The sequence below is a fragment of the Puntigrus tetrazona genome, chromosome 14 (genome assembly GCF_018831695.1).
Source record: "Puntigrus tetrazona isolate hp1 chromosome 14, ASM1883169v1, whole genome shotgun sequence".
In the NCBI taxonomy this organism is placed as follows: domain Eukaryota; kingdom Metazoa; phylum Chordata; class Actinopteri; order Cypriniformes; family Cyprinidae; genus Puntigrus; species Puntigrus tetrazona.
In genome coordinates, this window is record NC_056712.1 from 9,892,555 (window position 1) to 9,909,511 (window position 16,957).

At 37.4% G+C, this 16,957-nt stretch overlaps 1 protein-coding gene across 1 annotated transcript in view; it reads right to left on the reverse strand.

The window, feature by feature from the left end:
• Positions 1-372: 372 nt before the first annotated feature.
• LOC122358214 (gamma-aminobutyric acid receptor subunit alpha-2-like) overlaps positions 373-16,957 on the reverse strand; it is a 22,586-nt gene continuing 6,001 nt past the window's right edge. Inside the window, exons 5-9 of the mRNA XM_043258002.1 lie at positions 15,286-15,506; positions 12,835-12,917; positions 12,603-12,746; positions 5,577-5,729; positions 373-644 (exon numbers count right to left, since the gene is read on the reverse strand). Of these exons, the coding sequence (XP_043113937.1) occupies positions 373-644; positions 5,577-5,729; positions 12,603-12,746; positions 12,835-12,917; positions 15,286-15,506 (873 nt within the window). The remainder of the gene's footprint in view (positions 645-5,576; positions 5,730-12,602; positions 12,747-12,834; positions 12,918-15,285; positions 15,507-16,957) is intronic.

Sequence of the window (16,957 nt, forward strand, 5' to 3'; positions counted from 1 at the left end):
ATCAGCATGGCTTTACAGTCAGGATATCAGTGAACCGCTGGAGAAGAAATTACTTTACAGATAAATACGCAATGAAGTGAGATCTTTTAGCTGTTGTTCAGCATATGAAATCAAGTCAAGTCACCTTTATTTAAAAAGAGCTTTTAACAAGATAGATTGTGCCAAAGCACCCCCAAATCAACCCCTATTTACAGTATTAAAAAGGCAAACCATAATGAGACCCAATTTTTATTTAAAGGTCTTTTTCTTGCTAAAAAATGCTAAATTGCTAAATTCACATTAACCTGAAGTGCTCTTAAATTCGCATCAGTCACTTTATTTTTTTCGAGACGTCACATCACTCAAAAATTTACCGCACTGTCACCACGTCTATCAGTCGGTTCCATACTCCACCCACCCGAACAACACAAAGCATGCTGGGACATGATTAATGATAATTACCTTGTCATTAACCACGCTCTTGCCATCCCAAGCCCAGCCGCGCTTGGTGAAGTAGTTGACTGTGGCGAACTCAATCAGGGCGGAGAAGACAAAGGCGTAACACACTGCGATGAACCAGTCCATGGCTGTGGCATAGGCGACTTTCGGCAAGGAGTTGCGGGCGCTGATACTCAAAGTGGTCATAGTCAGTACAGTAGTCACACCTGAGAGGAAAACAAACAACAACACAGAGAAAATTACCATGATGAGCTAATGCAGAGTTCCCAAAAACATTCTACATCTGCCACTGGTTGTGAAATGCAAAATAAAACACCTTTTTAAACTAGTCAAAACTACTAAAAAAATTGCTATTGGTTGCAAAATACAGATAAACATTGCATAAATGAAACAATAAATAAGACAAACCAATTAAATTAAACAGACCTTTATACATCAACCAACCCAATCTCATGGCAATTCGTATATATTTTACGAAGTGGCTAATTCCTACAAATTCATAAGACTATTTAAAAGTTGTGCGGATTTTACATAGTGGCAAATTCAAATTAGTCGGATAGCATTATAAACAACCTGTGTGTCATAAGAGAAAGCGTTTTAACATCACAAAAATGACATCACCTTCAATAACTCTGAAAGACTAAACATCTCTTAAGCTTGAGTCTGTAGGGACCCTGCTGTTATATCTTCAGCGCACCACATTTTTTCCCCCAGTCTTGAGGCTTCTAATCATCCAAAAACACGACAACCCTTTGGCCTCTAAACGCTTGAATTGCTCTCATTCTTCTCCATTTCTGTCCCTTTCTAAGAACTCCGCTGTGTTTACTGAAATGAAAGTATTTTTAGAAAGTGCCTTGCGAATTACAAGGAAGGGCTTGAATAATTCTGTTTTTGAGGGAAATAATACAAGTAGATGACAGCCTTGTTCAGTCGTGGGACCGGGGAGACAATAACCTTAATGAGAATCTTCCGGCATTTTTGGTTTGCAGCGCTCTGAACGCTCTCAGCTGAGACTCGGTGGCATCGTAAAGGGATTCTGGAGAGGAACCTGTGCGTTCCTGACTCCTGCCTGATCCAGGTCTGCAATGACAGATCGGCCTGACAGACGGCAAGCTTGGGGACTCCGATCGCGACCATGCACGTAAACAAATGCCTCCAATTAATTTCCATCGTCGTCAAACTCTTCAGTATTCAATCCCAGGTGGGACGAGCATGACAGCAGTTTGAAACGGGCTGCCAACCAGAGAAGAGCAGATAGGGAGCGTAGGATGGATCACCTTCCCCTGACTGTCAGATACCTTCAGCCATAATGCAGATATCCATCCAGTGACAAAGCAGTCAATGCATCAGTCAGAAATGCTGCAGTGAAAGGCAAAACAGATCAATATAATCTCACACAGCGGATGCATTTCAGCTGACCATCTCAAATGTAATTACAAATCGTAGGAAGTGCATTAGCTCAATCTGCAAATATCATAGAGAACACATTTACACAGGAAGTGGAGAGAAATTTACCCATCAGTCCTTGTGAACCACCTCACTAGCCTTACTTCTCAAAATATGCCTGAAGTAAATGGTTACTAGGCAAAAAAGTGCACCATTTATGTGATTATAATGTTATTATTATAATGTTAATGTTATGATTTTTCATTCGAATTTCAATTTACAATAAAAATACACACACTATTTACACACTAACTACTAATCGGTTGATTGTTTTTATATTAAACATTAAAATATTTTTAAATATTACAATTTTACAGTAAGAAAGCACACATAAAGAAATTAGTCCTAATCAAATGTGCTAGCTTAAAAAAAAATTATAACTGTAAATGAACTGTAACAAATTAAAATTAAATTAAAAAATGAATACAATTTTTACACCTGCTGTGAATGAATCAGAATTTCCGAATATATTAAATCACATTTGACATTAATTAACATTAATGATTAAATCTAGGGAAATAAATAAATTATTCTAATTGAGTCTGTTAGATTCAAGTGCAACAATTATGTGATTATAACTGTAATAAATAAAAAATAATAAGTGCAATTTGACAACAAAATTGCTGAATTTTTTTAAATATTAAATTACTTCTGTCATTAATTCTAGTAAAATAATAAATAAATAAATAAATAAATGTTAGTCAGGTAGATTATGCTGTAATTTATTGAATATGGAGTCTATTAAAACACTGGGAGCAGTGAGGGCTGCGCAGGAACCCTGATTGCCTGGGTAGCAGGTGATTTGCTTGCTGAAGAGTTCAAATCTTTAATCATCTCATTCGAAGAGACGCGGTCAGACTCTAGACTGCAGGATGGAGAAGTATCAGTTTTGGCATGGAGAGAAATGTAATGGAACACACTTCAGCACTTCAGGGAGATGAAACGAACAAACTCCAAACCGCCTGAAACGGCTTCAAATGCCTCTGTTGGCACATTTCAAAAAAGCAAAACACCATCTGAAAAATCCTTCACACTAAATTTAGGTTATGAAATGGCACGGTGGCCGGCAGAATGGCTGAATTCTGTGTAATTATTTTTCAGCTTCCATCAAGTATCATTACTGACCGAGCTGCAAATAAACCCAGCTGAACCCCTAAAAAACTTACTACATTACTCCAAATCTGTTCTGATGAAGAAACAAATTAATTTACATCTTGCATGGCTTGACAGTGATCAACTTCTAGGTAAACTATTCTTTTAAATGCTTTCAATTATTTAAAGCCTTTGATCGCATTTTCACGCACAAAAAATTATCATTATTCTTTGATTATTTCACACGCGTCTCTCCAAACCCATATGACTTTCTTTCTTTTGTGAAGCACAAAAGATGATGTTAGGCAGAATGGCTGCTTATTTCCATTCAACAAAAAAAGTTAATGAGTATAAACGTGCTGTCAATCTCCAAAATGAACAAAAACATTACTACTCAATTAGTCCACATGACTCATGCCTTCTAAAGTTATATGGTAGCTTTATTTAGCATTTATTTAAACCTGTCACTACGCGATCAATCACGACATGAAAAACCGAGGCATTTGGCATCACTGTCGTCAAACCTGGTGCAATGTGTTTTTTTAGAAATCGTGTTTGAAATGAACGTGTTTGAAGATTTGCGAGTTGTCGCTGATGGCAAGATTTTCCGCAAACGGCTTCGTAATTTTGGTGTGCTCCTTTCACGAAGCTATTGCATCACATTAGAGGACTAGAGAATGTACCGCATGAGTCATACGGACCGATTTTATGGTGATTTTTTTGTTATTTTCAGAGCTCGAAAGCCCCAGTCTTCATTATAAAAAGCACTCTGGGCATTCCAGCTATATAACTGCTTTTGTAAAGGAAACCCATACTGGTTCGCGGGTGAGCAAAATCAACGCAATTTTCAATTTCAGCTGGACTAATCCTTTAATTCTTTACTAATGCAACAAACTGAAAAACACATGGCCGAGCTGTGTACATACAAGCGTCATAATAAAGTATACATTAGATAACGCTCCAGAGCTATTTAGCCTGGAGCAGGTTTTCAATTATGTAGCTCTCGACCGCCTTCATGCTTATCTGAGCTCCATTTTAATGATATTCTCTCTATTTCAACTTTAATAACTCAACACCTCATAAAACTCTAATAAGCAATCCACAACAAGTCAGAGCTTTTTTACAAATTCATCTGATGCTCTACAATTAATACACTGACATTTCAGGGTTATTATTGGACAAGGCGAGATCTCTTTTGGGAGCACTAACTCTTTTTTTGCCTGATGGCACGTTGTTTAAAAGGCTCATATAATAGTTGGATAGTGCGAGAAAGATAAGAGACAGAAAGAGTGACTGGGACAGCTGAAGAACTGCCGGAGGACTCCAGGGACAGGCAGAGAATAAAGACACAGGCAAAAAGAGAGAGACGGGCGGTAGGGGTAGAAAGACATCTGAACCTATGCCAGGAGGGCTCATCTTCTCAACGTTACCTGCTTAGCAACACAGAGCTCAGGGAATCTCCACAGTAACCAAATTGTTCCGTACCTGAGCTCCTTAAATCCTCACAGAAATGCTCAGAAAGGACCGGCTTCCCCGCTAAAGTCTCTAATCTAGGGCAGAGGGCCCTGGAGCCAGGGGCTCCCAGGGCTCCTTGTGCATTTTATGGCTTGAAGGTCACCTCTTCTTCTACAATAGTGTTTCTCAGTCATGATCCTGGAGCACGGCGACATTTTGGATGTTTTTATACCTAAAATAGCCAATTTAGGTCATAGAGACTCTATTAGTGAACTAGAATCAGGTGTACTGCTATATTGGAAAACATGCTCCAGTTTTTCTTCCACCAAAAAGTCATTTCAGGACTATTTTTCATTGTCTTTTTAGAGAAATACTAGCCTGTTTATCCTACTCTATATGTAAATATCTATTGGTTAGCAAATTTATTACAGTTTCCCCATGCATTTCTACACAACTTAGTAATGAATAGGTAACTGGATTTTCTTCTGTACCATAAATATTTCTCAGTTAATTTCTTCAGTGACATAAATTATTATTATATATAGACATGCACTACATACAGCACATATATCTATTGTTAGAATTGTCCATTTTAATCTACGAGCAAACCTTCACCTCTTTATTCAGCTCAGCGTGACCTTAGTCCTCCATTAATCTGTCACAGTAAATTAATTTATGCAGATTTTCTGCATCAGTTCGGCTGGAGGCCACCAGTGCGTCATAAAATCCTGCAGAAGTCATAAAATCAGTTTGGCAACAGTGACAATATGTTTTAATTGTAATCAACCATTATATTCAAACTTCAACATGTAACATGGTAAACACACTCAAAACGATTACAGTCCATTTATAATATTAAAACACCTAACGTTTGAATTTTAAGCAACGATACACATAAAAAATAGACTTTGAACCAAAAAAGTGCATATATGAAAGCCTGTAAAACTAAAGCAAAACCACTAAAGTTTTTTTTAAGTTGTCAAAATCAATTTTGCTCTCAACTGTGTTATTACCTTTGTCTTTGCAATACTAATATTGTGTCATATTTTACTTCTTTGAAATAGCGTCCAAAGTGTGAAATATTTCGTAACCCCAGATTTATATTAATGGTTAAGTTCGAGATTCACTTAGAAAATTAAACTCACCAAAAACAGTCCGGGCTGGAACAGACTCTCGGTTGAGCCAGAAGGACACCTGGGACAGGATGACGGTCATGATGCACGGCAGGTATGTCTGAATCACAAAATAACCGATCTTCCTCTTCAGGTGGAAGTGGGCCGTCATAACAGTGTATTCACCTGTGAGGACAAAAGAGAGGTCATGGGGAACAGTCCAAATTAAGAATAAAAACTGGCTTTAAGTAAATAAAGCCAACTAGCAGGTCAGTTTTGGGATCAAAACGCAAAACATGGTTTAAATCTGAATATTAATGCTACAATGTGCAAGTAATATGAGCAATTCAAGTACATACAATACATACAAGCAGTTTCTTATAAAGGTTAATGAATGTCACATGACTTTTACAATGAAGGAAGCAATATTATTGATAGAGCATTTAAGTTACTTTTTTAGGATATATAATATATATAAAAAACATTTTATGGATTTTTAGCAAGCAGTTTTACTTTATAAGACATTAATAAATGTAATGGAGTGGTGTGAATTATTTGTTCTCACTGATTAAACTCTCATTCTGACGGCACCCATTTACTGTAGAGGACCCATTAATGCAATGCTCAGTTTCTCCAAATCTGTTCTGATGAAGAGACAAACTACAAAGTCTATGACCTAACAGAAAGTAAAATTTAGGAAACTTAAATTTTAGGTTAATTCAAAGAAATCGAATAGAAATCCTTTCAAGGTATTTAAGTGCTTTAGTTTACGTTTTGGATCTACATGAAGAGCGTTAAAGAATAAAAAAACAAAAAAAAAATGAGGATCAAAGTCTCAATGAATCATGATACATTGCAAATACACAACAGCTAAATAATTCCTTTGTCGGGTCAACAAATTATATAATATTAATGGAATAATGCAAAACACAGTTTCATGATCTGTAAGAAATATTTATGGCTGACGAAATTTCCCAGTTCACCCGCCGTCAGAAAGTGCTGACAAAAATCTAATTTAGGATCCTGATGGGAGATCATAAGTAAAGAGCGCGCAAAATGGGACCAGGTGAAGAAGCGGCGCTCTGTAAATAGAACATCAAAGAGCAGGATTATGAAACGCATATTGCGACCGAGGATATTCTGAAAGAGCTGATGTCACAAAGCAGGGGAGGGAAAGATAAATGTAATTATAAGCCGGGAGCTCTTTGAGGAATGCCACAATTACACCTCATCTCACGAAGCCCTGGATGAAAAGATCAGGTCAGTTTGTTACCGAGCAAAATGGCATAAAGAGAGAAAATCTCCTCGACATCATCATGAGGTTTTTAACCTCATTATCACAGAGCATTATCCCAACCGCTCGAAGAGACACAGAATCGTGGCAAGCCGCCTGGAAATGGAGAATCTCTACCGGCAAGCGGCCCACAAAACAGAAAGAGAGTGAGAGAGGGAAAGCATAACACGAAAGATGGAGGAAGACATTGGTTGCCCATGGCAACAGAAGAGAGAAATCTATCTGACGCCTTTGGATCTTGGTGGAGGATGCCGCGCTGGTGCCACTTGGCAAAGGGGGGGATCTCCTCGTCCTTTCTGCAGAAGAAGCACAGACGGATTTTAGCCAGCTCTAATCCTGTAAAACCCACTCTTCCTTTTCTTGTTCGAGTGCTCACAGCACCCTCTCGGAGTTTGTTTCCTCTTTTCACAAGCGTCGGTTAGCTCAGCACGGAGCCACGGTGGGGAAAATAAGCACAGATGAGGCTGAGCCACGTCTGATTTAATTTAATTAACAGCAGTCCACTAGAGAAACGGCATGATGAAATGTAAATGTGCGTAGAGAGAGACACAGGAAAGAAGGTGAGAGTTCAGGCCTGTACGTGTATGAGAATGTGTCTCTGCCGAAGATAAAGATAAGTATTTTAGAGACTGTGGGGAAAGAATAGATATCTCTACTGCTGCAGGATTTGGCAGGATTTTAAAGCATCATACGCTCACTCTTGACATGAAGACTGGTCCAAATGGTAAGCAGAAAACTAAAACTGAACCAAAGCTGAAAGTTACATTTTAAATTAAATAGTGACGTTTAAAACAGAAAAAAAAAAATCATAAATGCAAACATAAAATTCACAGATCACAAAATTTAAATGAAAAAGCACAATATTATAATATTAGATTTAATAAACTAATATAAAAATAACTCTAAATAAATCTAAATAATAGTAAAAACTAAATAAAAATTAATACTAAAATAAATTAGATAATGAAACAAAACAAAACTGAAATGGACTGAAATAAGTTCAAGAACTAAAAAAATAAANNATAAAAAAGAACCTAAATAAATATTAAAAACTAGTAAAAGGGCTAAATATTAACATTAATGCTAAAATAAATAATACAATACAATTTATAATAATACAGTAAAATGAGTCTGATCCTACACATGCAAACACAAAAGCATTGCAAAAATCACACCTAAATAAAAATGGTTTAATACAAATAACTAAATAAATTAAAATAAATATTACATGAATTTGAAAATGTAAAAAACAATAAAAAAAAACCCAATAAACAAATTGTAAAATGTAAACCAATTAAAAAAATAATAATAAATGGGATTTTTCCTTTGAAGGCAGTATATATTGAGGAAGCTCATTAGGTTTTGTAACTAAACTGTGTTAGTGTGTGTCCGAGCTGCAGTCTGTGCACCGTGAAGATGTTAATTAAAGCGTGAAGATGACGATCGGTCACAGGAGGTCACAGGAGATGCCGTGATTCCAGAAAAAACACGGGCTCCGTTCCAAACCCCAGTGAGCCGCTCTGCTGTCTACTATTTACATAAGCAGATGCTTTTTAAGACAGCTTCATAATCGAAATCAAACCCCCACGAGAAGCTGAAATAAAATGCTCTACAAATCCGGTAAATCCATTAATACTTAAATATAACGGTTCCTGTAATGGCATTGACGGCTCCATGAAGAACCTTTAATACCCATGAAAGTGAATATTTGAGAATATAAAGAGAAAAAAGTTGGGCGTGTGCATGATGCCTAAAAATGTTGTCTAGATAGACAGCTCCTTATGGTTTGGAACGGAGCTAATATATTACAGCAACACTACGCTTGACAGAAAGATTCTCATTAAGAAGCCTGACCTCACCCTGACCTCAAGACCTAAAAGCCAGCACAGTAATAACAAGAGAATGACACTCGGTTTTTTTTCCATTTAATGAAGACAAAGAAACGGCCCTCTGAGTCTGTTTAAAAAGGTGAGTGACGCAGCAATAAAACATCTGTTGAAAACTGTTATTAAACACAATGTTTTCAACAGTATGCAATTAATTATACTGAAAAAAAATCTTACTCATATCTTTTTAAATCCTAAATCAAGAAACATTTACACAAAGTTTTGTTTTCTGAAAAAATGTATCAAAATTAAGTCAGTTAACATAAATATCTGTCAGTGGGGTAAGAGAACTTTATCATTTTTTTCTTGTTTCAAGCCTAAACACACTTAATTTTTTTTAGAAATAAAATGTGTACTTTCTTCTCAAGTAGATGTATCTTGATATAAGAGTGTTTAGATATTTGCAAGACAAAAATAGTACATAAAAGGTAATATTTAGCATTTTTTCATGAAAAAATGCTAATTATTATACTAACAATTTCAGTGAGTATAGTTTTTTGGGCAATAATAAGCTGCTAAGTAGACTAGACTTTAAGTTGAGAGCCAGAAGTCTGATCTTACACATAAACACAAAAGCATTGCAAATGATGACAGATCTACAGCGCTAATTACCGCTAGCGAGCTCATGTCGCTCTCTCTCGCCACAACCGTGACGCTGATCATCATAGTGATGCTGCCTGGGATCCAGATGTCTCATCTTCTAAGCACAATGTCACTGACAGTATCTAACATCATTTGATCTTTCCCCTTCTCTCTCTCAGTCTCTCGTTTTCCATCTTTTCGCAGGGGAAACCCAGACACTTTGATGAAACCATCGCCATCAAGCAATGTTCGCCAGTAATGATCTCACAAAAACACACAGATCTCAGCATGTGAACATCACGATGGACAGAAAAGATCAACAAACCGAAAGAGGGCTGAATCTGTGATTAAAGCAGTAGTTCACCAAAACAACCAAAAGGGTCATAAACTCACCCTCATGTTGTTTCAAATGTCTGTGTCATTTTGTACATTCAATGGCATTTTTCCATTAGGGTTTCTATAGACATTAGGGTGAGTGAATAATAACAGGTTTATCATTTTTGGGTGAACTAGAACTTTAACACTTGCAAGTTAATACTGTGGAAAGTTCAAGGGCATAAAGGAAAGTTACATAACATAACATAACATAACATAACATAACATAACATAATTAATGGGACCATTAAAGCATTAGTTTATCCAAAAATGTACTGACTTCATTGTATGGGCTAAAACAACACATAATTTTGAATTGAGGTCAGTGTTTTCATTTTGGACAAACTATTCCTTCAAGATCAGCTGCATTGTGACATTATTTTCATGATAATTAAGCACATTTCCCCCTCATTATTCTCATTACTGTAATGCATCTGGCCATTTTACTGACAGTGTCCCCCCCCCCGCCTTTTTTTGGTAATTCTCATTATTCTCAATGGAACATCTCATTAGATTCTCATTAACGTAACACTGCTCGATTCTCATGACAATAATGTGATAAAATCTTAATGGCCCCAAAAATAGGCTTCATGTTCTTTAAGCAAAATATTATTTCATATTATTTCCTATCCTAATTTTTGGGGTGAAATATGACCAGGAAAGAAAATTCTCTCATTGATATACCAACGTGTGTTCAATGTTATCTTAAAGCCAAGACAAGCCTGAATAACACATGACATCATGTTTAAGTGTCCACGGACACTGCGCCTTTCAACTGCACTTGATTTTTGTAAACACACCCCTTCGTTGCATCATTAATCAAGGCGAACACATACACACATAGACACAAACTAGAGTGGTTTTTACTCTAAGTGGTTTCCCAGCCTGCGGCCTCAAGGAAGAAAGGTATTAAAAAAATCCTTCAGATTATTACGAACACTCAAGTGTGCAAAATGTAGTGCACACTCAAGTGTGGCAGATGACCCAATTTCCTTCACACTAGACGGCATGTTCACGCGGTTGTAATGAATGATTAATCTCACATCACATGATGGGGACTTACAAGAGCCTCGGGATAAAAGCCCCAAAGGCGCATGCATGTGTGTTTTTGATGCACACATTTGTGTGAGTGTGTCACCGGTACCGGTTTGAGTACATCTGCTTGCTATGGGTGATGTAAACGGAGCTTAACAAATAGATCTGAGCAGAAGACACCAATCCCGCAGGACACAACAAGCAAAGCCATTGCTCGGCAGGGGTGTACTGTCTCAGGAAATTAAATGGAAACAGTTATCGAGTATTTGAGCTTAATGAACAGAATTACGACTTATTATCTTCATGCCTTCAAAAGATGATCCGATTTGGTTCAGTTCAGGTTTACATGGGCATCCACTTTCACTAACAATGCATTACAAAAGCAGCTTCTTCAACAACATTAGTCGAACATTAGTTGAGCTTAAACTAAAAACTGTCAGACAAGATATTTTAAAGTGGATTTTTTTTCACAAAATATAAAAGTTTCAAGAATGTGTCTTTAATGTTTCAGTTATTATATCATTTTGAAAATGTGAAAGAAGAAACAGGCTGTTTTCTGTCCATGTCTCTTTAAATGCAAATGAGCTGCTGCTCCCCCCGCCCCCTTTTCCAGAATACGGCTGTGACTTCACAGCTTGTTCCTCAGATGCTCTGCTAAAAAACATGTTTGGTTTTAATGATAATTTCTATTGCACTGAAATCAAGCATTTTAAACTATATTAGTTTAAACTTCTGGTACTATATACGGTTTTCTGAGCGCACACAATCGAAGCATGTGTATCGCGTGGGAAGAGGCCGTCACATGGCATTCTATTTCAGTTAAATAGCTACAAAAAGTTTTATGTTAAAAACGCGCATGAGTTACAAACAGTTGTTTGCGTCAGTGAAGGTAAACAGCTGGGAAAGAAATCGCATGTTTATATTAGATCTGTCTATCTGGTCTATCTATCTATCTATAATCCTGAAAAATGTATCACAGTTTCCACAAAAATATATAGCAGCATAACTGCTTTCAAAGTTCAACATTGATAACTATGTATAAGAAGTTGTTTTTAGCAACAAATCAGCACATTAGAATGATTTCTGAAGGAAACAATTCAGTCCTTGCCATCACTGGAATAAATTACATTTAGAAATAGATTATAGAAAACAGTTATTTTAAATAGTTTTACTGTGCATTAACGAAATGCTGCCTCTGTGAGCATAAAGGACTTATTCCAAAAGCAATAAAAAATTTAAACTTTAAAAAATAAAAATTAACCTCTGTTCTCTAGTTATCCATATTTTAATAACCCCATATGTGTTTGTCATAACTGTTTAGCAAGAATACAATCCAGCTGTCAGTATGCTATCCATTTGTTATGAAGTTAATGTTTTAAACATGACACGAGGTGCGTCTTTTGGGTGTTGTTGTTGTACGGTCCCTTTGCTCAACCGAACCGGCCTCGATTTCACCCCACATCGAGGATATGTTCGCTTTACTGAGCTACCAAATNGAGAGAGAGAGAGAGAGAGAGCGAGAGAGAAGACAGCGAGAGCGAACCACAGGAAGTGACAGGCAGGGTTTGTTGAGTCTTGCCCAGAGATCGTGTTAAAGCGCACAGCAGATTTAGCAGAACAGAACGAATGCGTGCTTCATAAACTATGATAGAAAGAAGGACAAATCTGTTGTGACATCAGACAATCCTTCAAAATCATCCTTGCATGTTTATCCAATGTGCGACTTTTAGAGCTTCTGTTTGAGGACAAACTTAACCAAAAAAGGAACTTCTGTCATCATTTACTTACTGACACGCGATTGACTTTGGAAGCACCCTTGAAGAATCTTTCACTTGCTTTTCTATATAATCAAGCCATATCCATCAATATGTAAGTGTCTCGACTCACCAGTGCTTGATTTGATGGTTTCGTTCCCCACTGTTTGTCCCAGCAGATCATACTGGTTTAATCTAGAGCTTTCCTCTTCTACCACCACAGAATTGGATGCGTTCTTTGTCCAGGTGTACGTCACTTCTGTTGTTGTGTAAGCATCTGAAGGAAGGGGCCACAATTAGAACTTTGCATATGCTTGTTTGAAAGTTTCCATCAAACAAGCGAAACACTCCATGCTGTTACTCACAGCTGCCGAACTTGAGAGGACAGGAGTGGAAGTCCATAGGGAAATCTTCAAGATGCATCGGACACTCTGCATGCACCGTCAACCTGTGATTTACATTCACAAACACAGCAAAAGCAGACATTTTATGCCATTACAATTACTAGCATGGGTGGGTGATTCTATATAGCCAAGAAATATAGAAATTAATTATTAACCAANGACACATTAAATTGATCAAAAGGGACAGTAAAGACATTTAAACAGTTAAAGTAGACTCCTGTGCATGTGAACTTTCCATTTATCAAAGAAACCTTGAACATAACTGTGGACTGCAGTAAACCATATTAACCAGTACTGGAGCAATGACAATGAAGACCGGAGTACTGATGCTGAATATATATATTTAAAAAAAATTATCTATACACAACTATTTTTACAATTATTTTGAAATAACCGTTTCATTCAGCATCACTACTTCATTGTCATTGCTCCATTACTGGTTAATATGGTTTACTGCAGTCCACAGTTACAGTATGTACTGTATCTTTCATCAAATCTATCTAAAATCTACCAAAATCTTATGTAAAAATAAAAATAAAAATATTAAAGTTCTCCACACTGTCTTACTCACTCCTCATTTTTTCACTGAATGAGAAACATCTCTACTCTGTCCTATAAATGCAGGTTCATTTTCACATCAATTTCTCCTCTATTTCGCTCTGTCTGCTGCTTTCTCTTTCTCAGTCTCTCTCTCAGTTTGTCTCCTTTTTTCTTCCTGCGTTTCACGGCTGAGTCAGGCTCTCATTGATTTGGCAGCGGCGAGGAGCATTTGTGCTCACAGGAAGAGCTGCGAGCGAGAGAGCGATTTAGAAGAGAGAAAAAAGCAAACAAAATTGAGAGTGTACGTGTTGGAGAGTGTCATGATGTGTTCTGGAGCGGCGTCAGGATGAACAGAGGCGAGATCGAGTCATTATGAAAGGCAGTGTTGTTGGGGGCTTGTGTACACGACACACGACAATATATCACAAATTCTGCTCTTCCTGTTTCATCTGCAGGTAATTAAGGAGATTGATGATGACGTTCGCAGACTCTTGAATATATGTCGATTATAATGAGAACTGCACTTTAATAAGAGACAGTCACTGGTTTCAAAGAAATCGCCTCTTACAAAACTGAGTGTCACATTTCTGAAAACAGATGAAACATCTTAATTAGTGGCTAAATCAATACGGCCGCCTGTCACACTGTGGGAGCTGGTGAGGAATGAATTATTCTAATTCTCGGGAATACAAGGTGATTCAGGGATTTACATGAAGAATGACTCCATTTGCCTCCCACAATATGAGCTAAATGGATTGTTCACCAAAAATATAAATTCTGATAACATTATGTGAGGAACAGACAAAAAATTAAAGCCATTATTCACTGAAAAAAAAATCATTGGAGGGCAAGATTCCTCGGTTTGGGTATGTTCCAAAAAAAGAAAAAAGAAAACTTGGATTGTAGTTCGAGATAATAGGCCAGATCTTTTAACAGACAATATGATCATAAATCATAAATACTTAAAGCTGGTCTTACAATCCGATGTAATTTTATGGTGATATTTTGGGTTTAAGACTGTTAATATTCAGTAATATCTACCTGGTCACATGGCATGAATGTACCTTGGTGCACTTTTTTAGCGAAACACATACCGATAAGTACATATCACTGCAGTTTCCAAAAAGAAATGAACACTAGAGGCAATAAACACTTTTCGCATGAATTTACAGAGTTCAATTAATAAAGCACAATTTTTGCACAATTACTTGAAAAATATCATGAAATAACTTCAAAACAATATTAATATGCTGGGATATTTAAAAAACTAATGCTTTTGAACGTTAGGATCACACATATCCAGCTTCATATCTATGTTTTTTCATAGACTGGTTGTTTGTTTGTTCGGTAGCTCACAGAGAACAGAGATGTACTTGAGAGGAGCTCCGGTTTAAAATTCTGTGTAACTACGGTTCAACAAAACAGATATTTGCAAAAAGGAAGTTGAAATGGCACGGTTGCATCAACAAATGCTTCATCAGTTTTGCATTTGTTGCATCGGGTAGGTTTAAAGTTGGATTTAAAGTTGGTGTAGGGCATATTTCCTACATGACAAAGCATTATCTTTTAGGGTCAATGTAATAAAATTGTGCTAGGGTTTGAACCTATATTGAACCCATATTGAACCTATGTTTTAGTGCCACTCAGTGGATATTTCTCCTTGAAACGTACAGTAAGCTACATAAAAACGGTGTTGCAAAAAAGTGAACAGAACTATGTATTTGACAATATGATCATACATCATATTTTCACAGTAGGGGTCAATATTCAGTGTTTGAGAATGTCAGATGAGAACAAGATTTCAACTTGAAACTTTAAATGCACAGCTTTTGATACTTTGAAAGCACTTAGTGAAAGTAACACCTTGCGTACCTCATGGTGTACAGCAGGGTGCCATCATCTTGGATCCGCAGCAGTTTGTTGGGCATGGTCATGTTGTGCGCGACAGATTTCTTCCCGTTGTGAAAGAATGTGTCTGGAGTCCAGATCTTACTGGCCATCAGATTGTTCAAACGCAGAATGTTCATCGGTCCCTCAAACTTCAGCCGTTCATCCTTCCAGCTCTGCCTGAAGAAGACATCAATGGTGTATTCCTGCAAAAAGATAAAACAGCAGGACATTACAGAACCATTCTTTTGAATGCTTTGGGCTCGATGCTTTGGGAATGTCGCAAAGGGATCGAATAGTCTTTTGTTTGTGATAATTGAGCACACAATACCCTCTTACAGTGACTGATTGGTGGCAAATTTGCTGTTGAGTTCACAATCCAATTAACTGGACAACCTGGGTTTATGTTCCTCTTCAAGCAAAGCCTGTGAATGCAATACAAATTTAGACATTTTCTTACCCTCAAATGATCTGTGGTGTAACATTTTCTATCCACTTATTTTTGCTCTGGTGGATAAACACAGTTTGCCAACCGATTTGCAAATGGAGTTTACTGCATTTGAGACTGTAGGGGAGAGTCAATCGCTCAAACCTTTAACTAGTGCTGCTGAGGGTGATCAGATCCCACTCTCGGCTCCATAAGAGAGATTGGGCTGCCCAGAGATGCCATTATGAAGCTCATCATGGCTGGTAGAACAGAGAAAACTTTAAAAATGCTTTACAGAAATATTATGAGAGGGTTTCGGCTTTAGATTGGGAGGTGAAAAGGTAACAGAGTTCTCTCTAACAATCAACAGGTTTCCAGAAACAAGCAGTAAATGTGAAGCTGCTGGAACACAATCCCAGCCAAGACAGACATATTCACCAACGGTGTGCTTTGTACTCAGTTGTTTCTATGTGATGTTAGTATGTTGTATGGATACTTGTGTTTTTCATGCCAGAAACGGCGGTTTGAATCAGATTTGGAGCATGTTTAGTACATTTACAGAGGTTGGTTACACTTGCAATATTTGGTTACACTATATTTAGTCCACTTTAGACATTGTAACTATAAGTAGCTTTGTGACTACATGTCAATGAAATGTCAGCTATTTCTCATTAAGTAGCAACTAACTCTGAGCAGAGTAGACTGTTAGGGTTGGTTTAGGGTTAGTAAAATAAGTGCAATGCATTGTAAAGAATAAAACTGACTGGAATCAGTTCCTGATTTTAAACCAAAGCTAGGCTAAATTAAATCAGTTCTGCATTGAAAGTTCCAGACTAAGAGTTCTGGTTTAAAGCAGCTATAGTCTGTGTCACACTGCAAGCAGTTACAGAGAAGCACTGCGACAGAAGTTTTATGACCGTTCAGACGGTGTCTGAGCACTGCAGGGACTGTAGCCAGAGTCCTTCCGCCGCTGCAGGTGCTTTTTTTTGATGGATGTACAGATCATTCTCTGGCACGTCTCTCAGATCTGGTCGATTCGTCCAGTCAGCATTCTGCAATGGTTATGACCATCTAATTTCTGTCGAGGGGCTTGTATTGTCCCGGCTGAGGAGGGTTTATATGAACATCCATTAACAAGTAGAGATGAACCATGAAACCCCACCACCATGCCATCCCTGCACTCACATTATTAAACATACACCCACCACACACATGCACACAGACACAGAC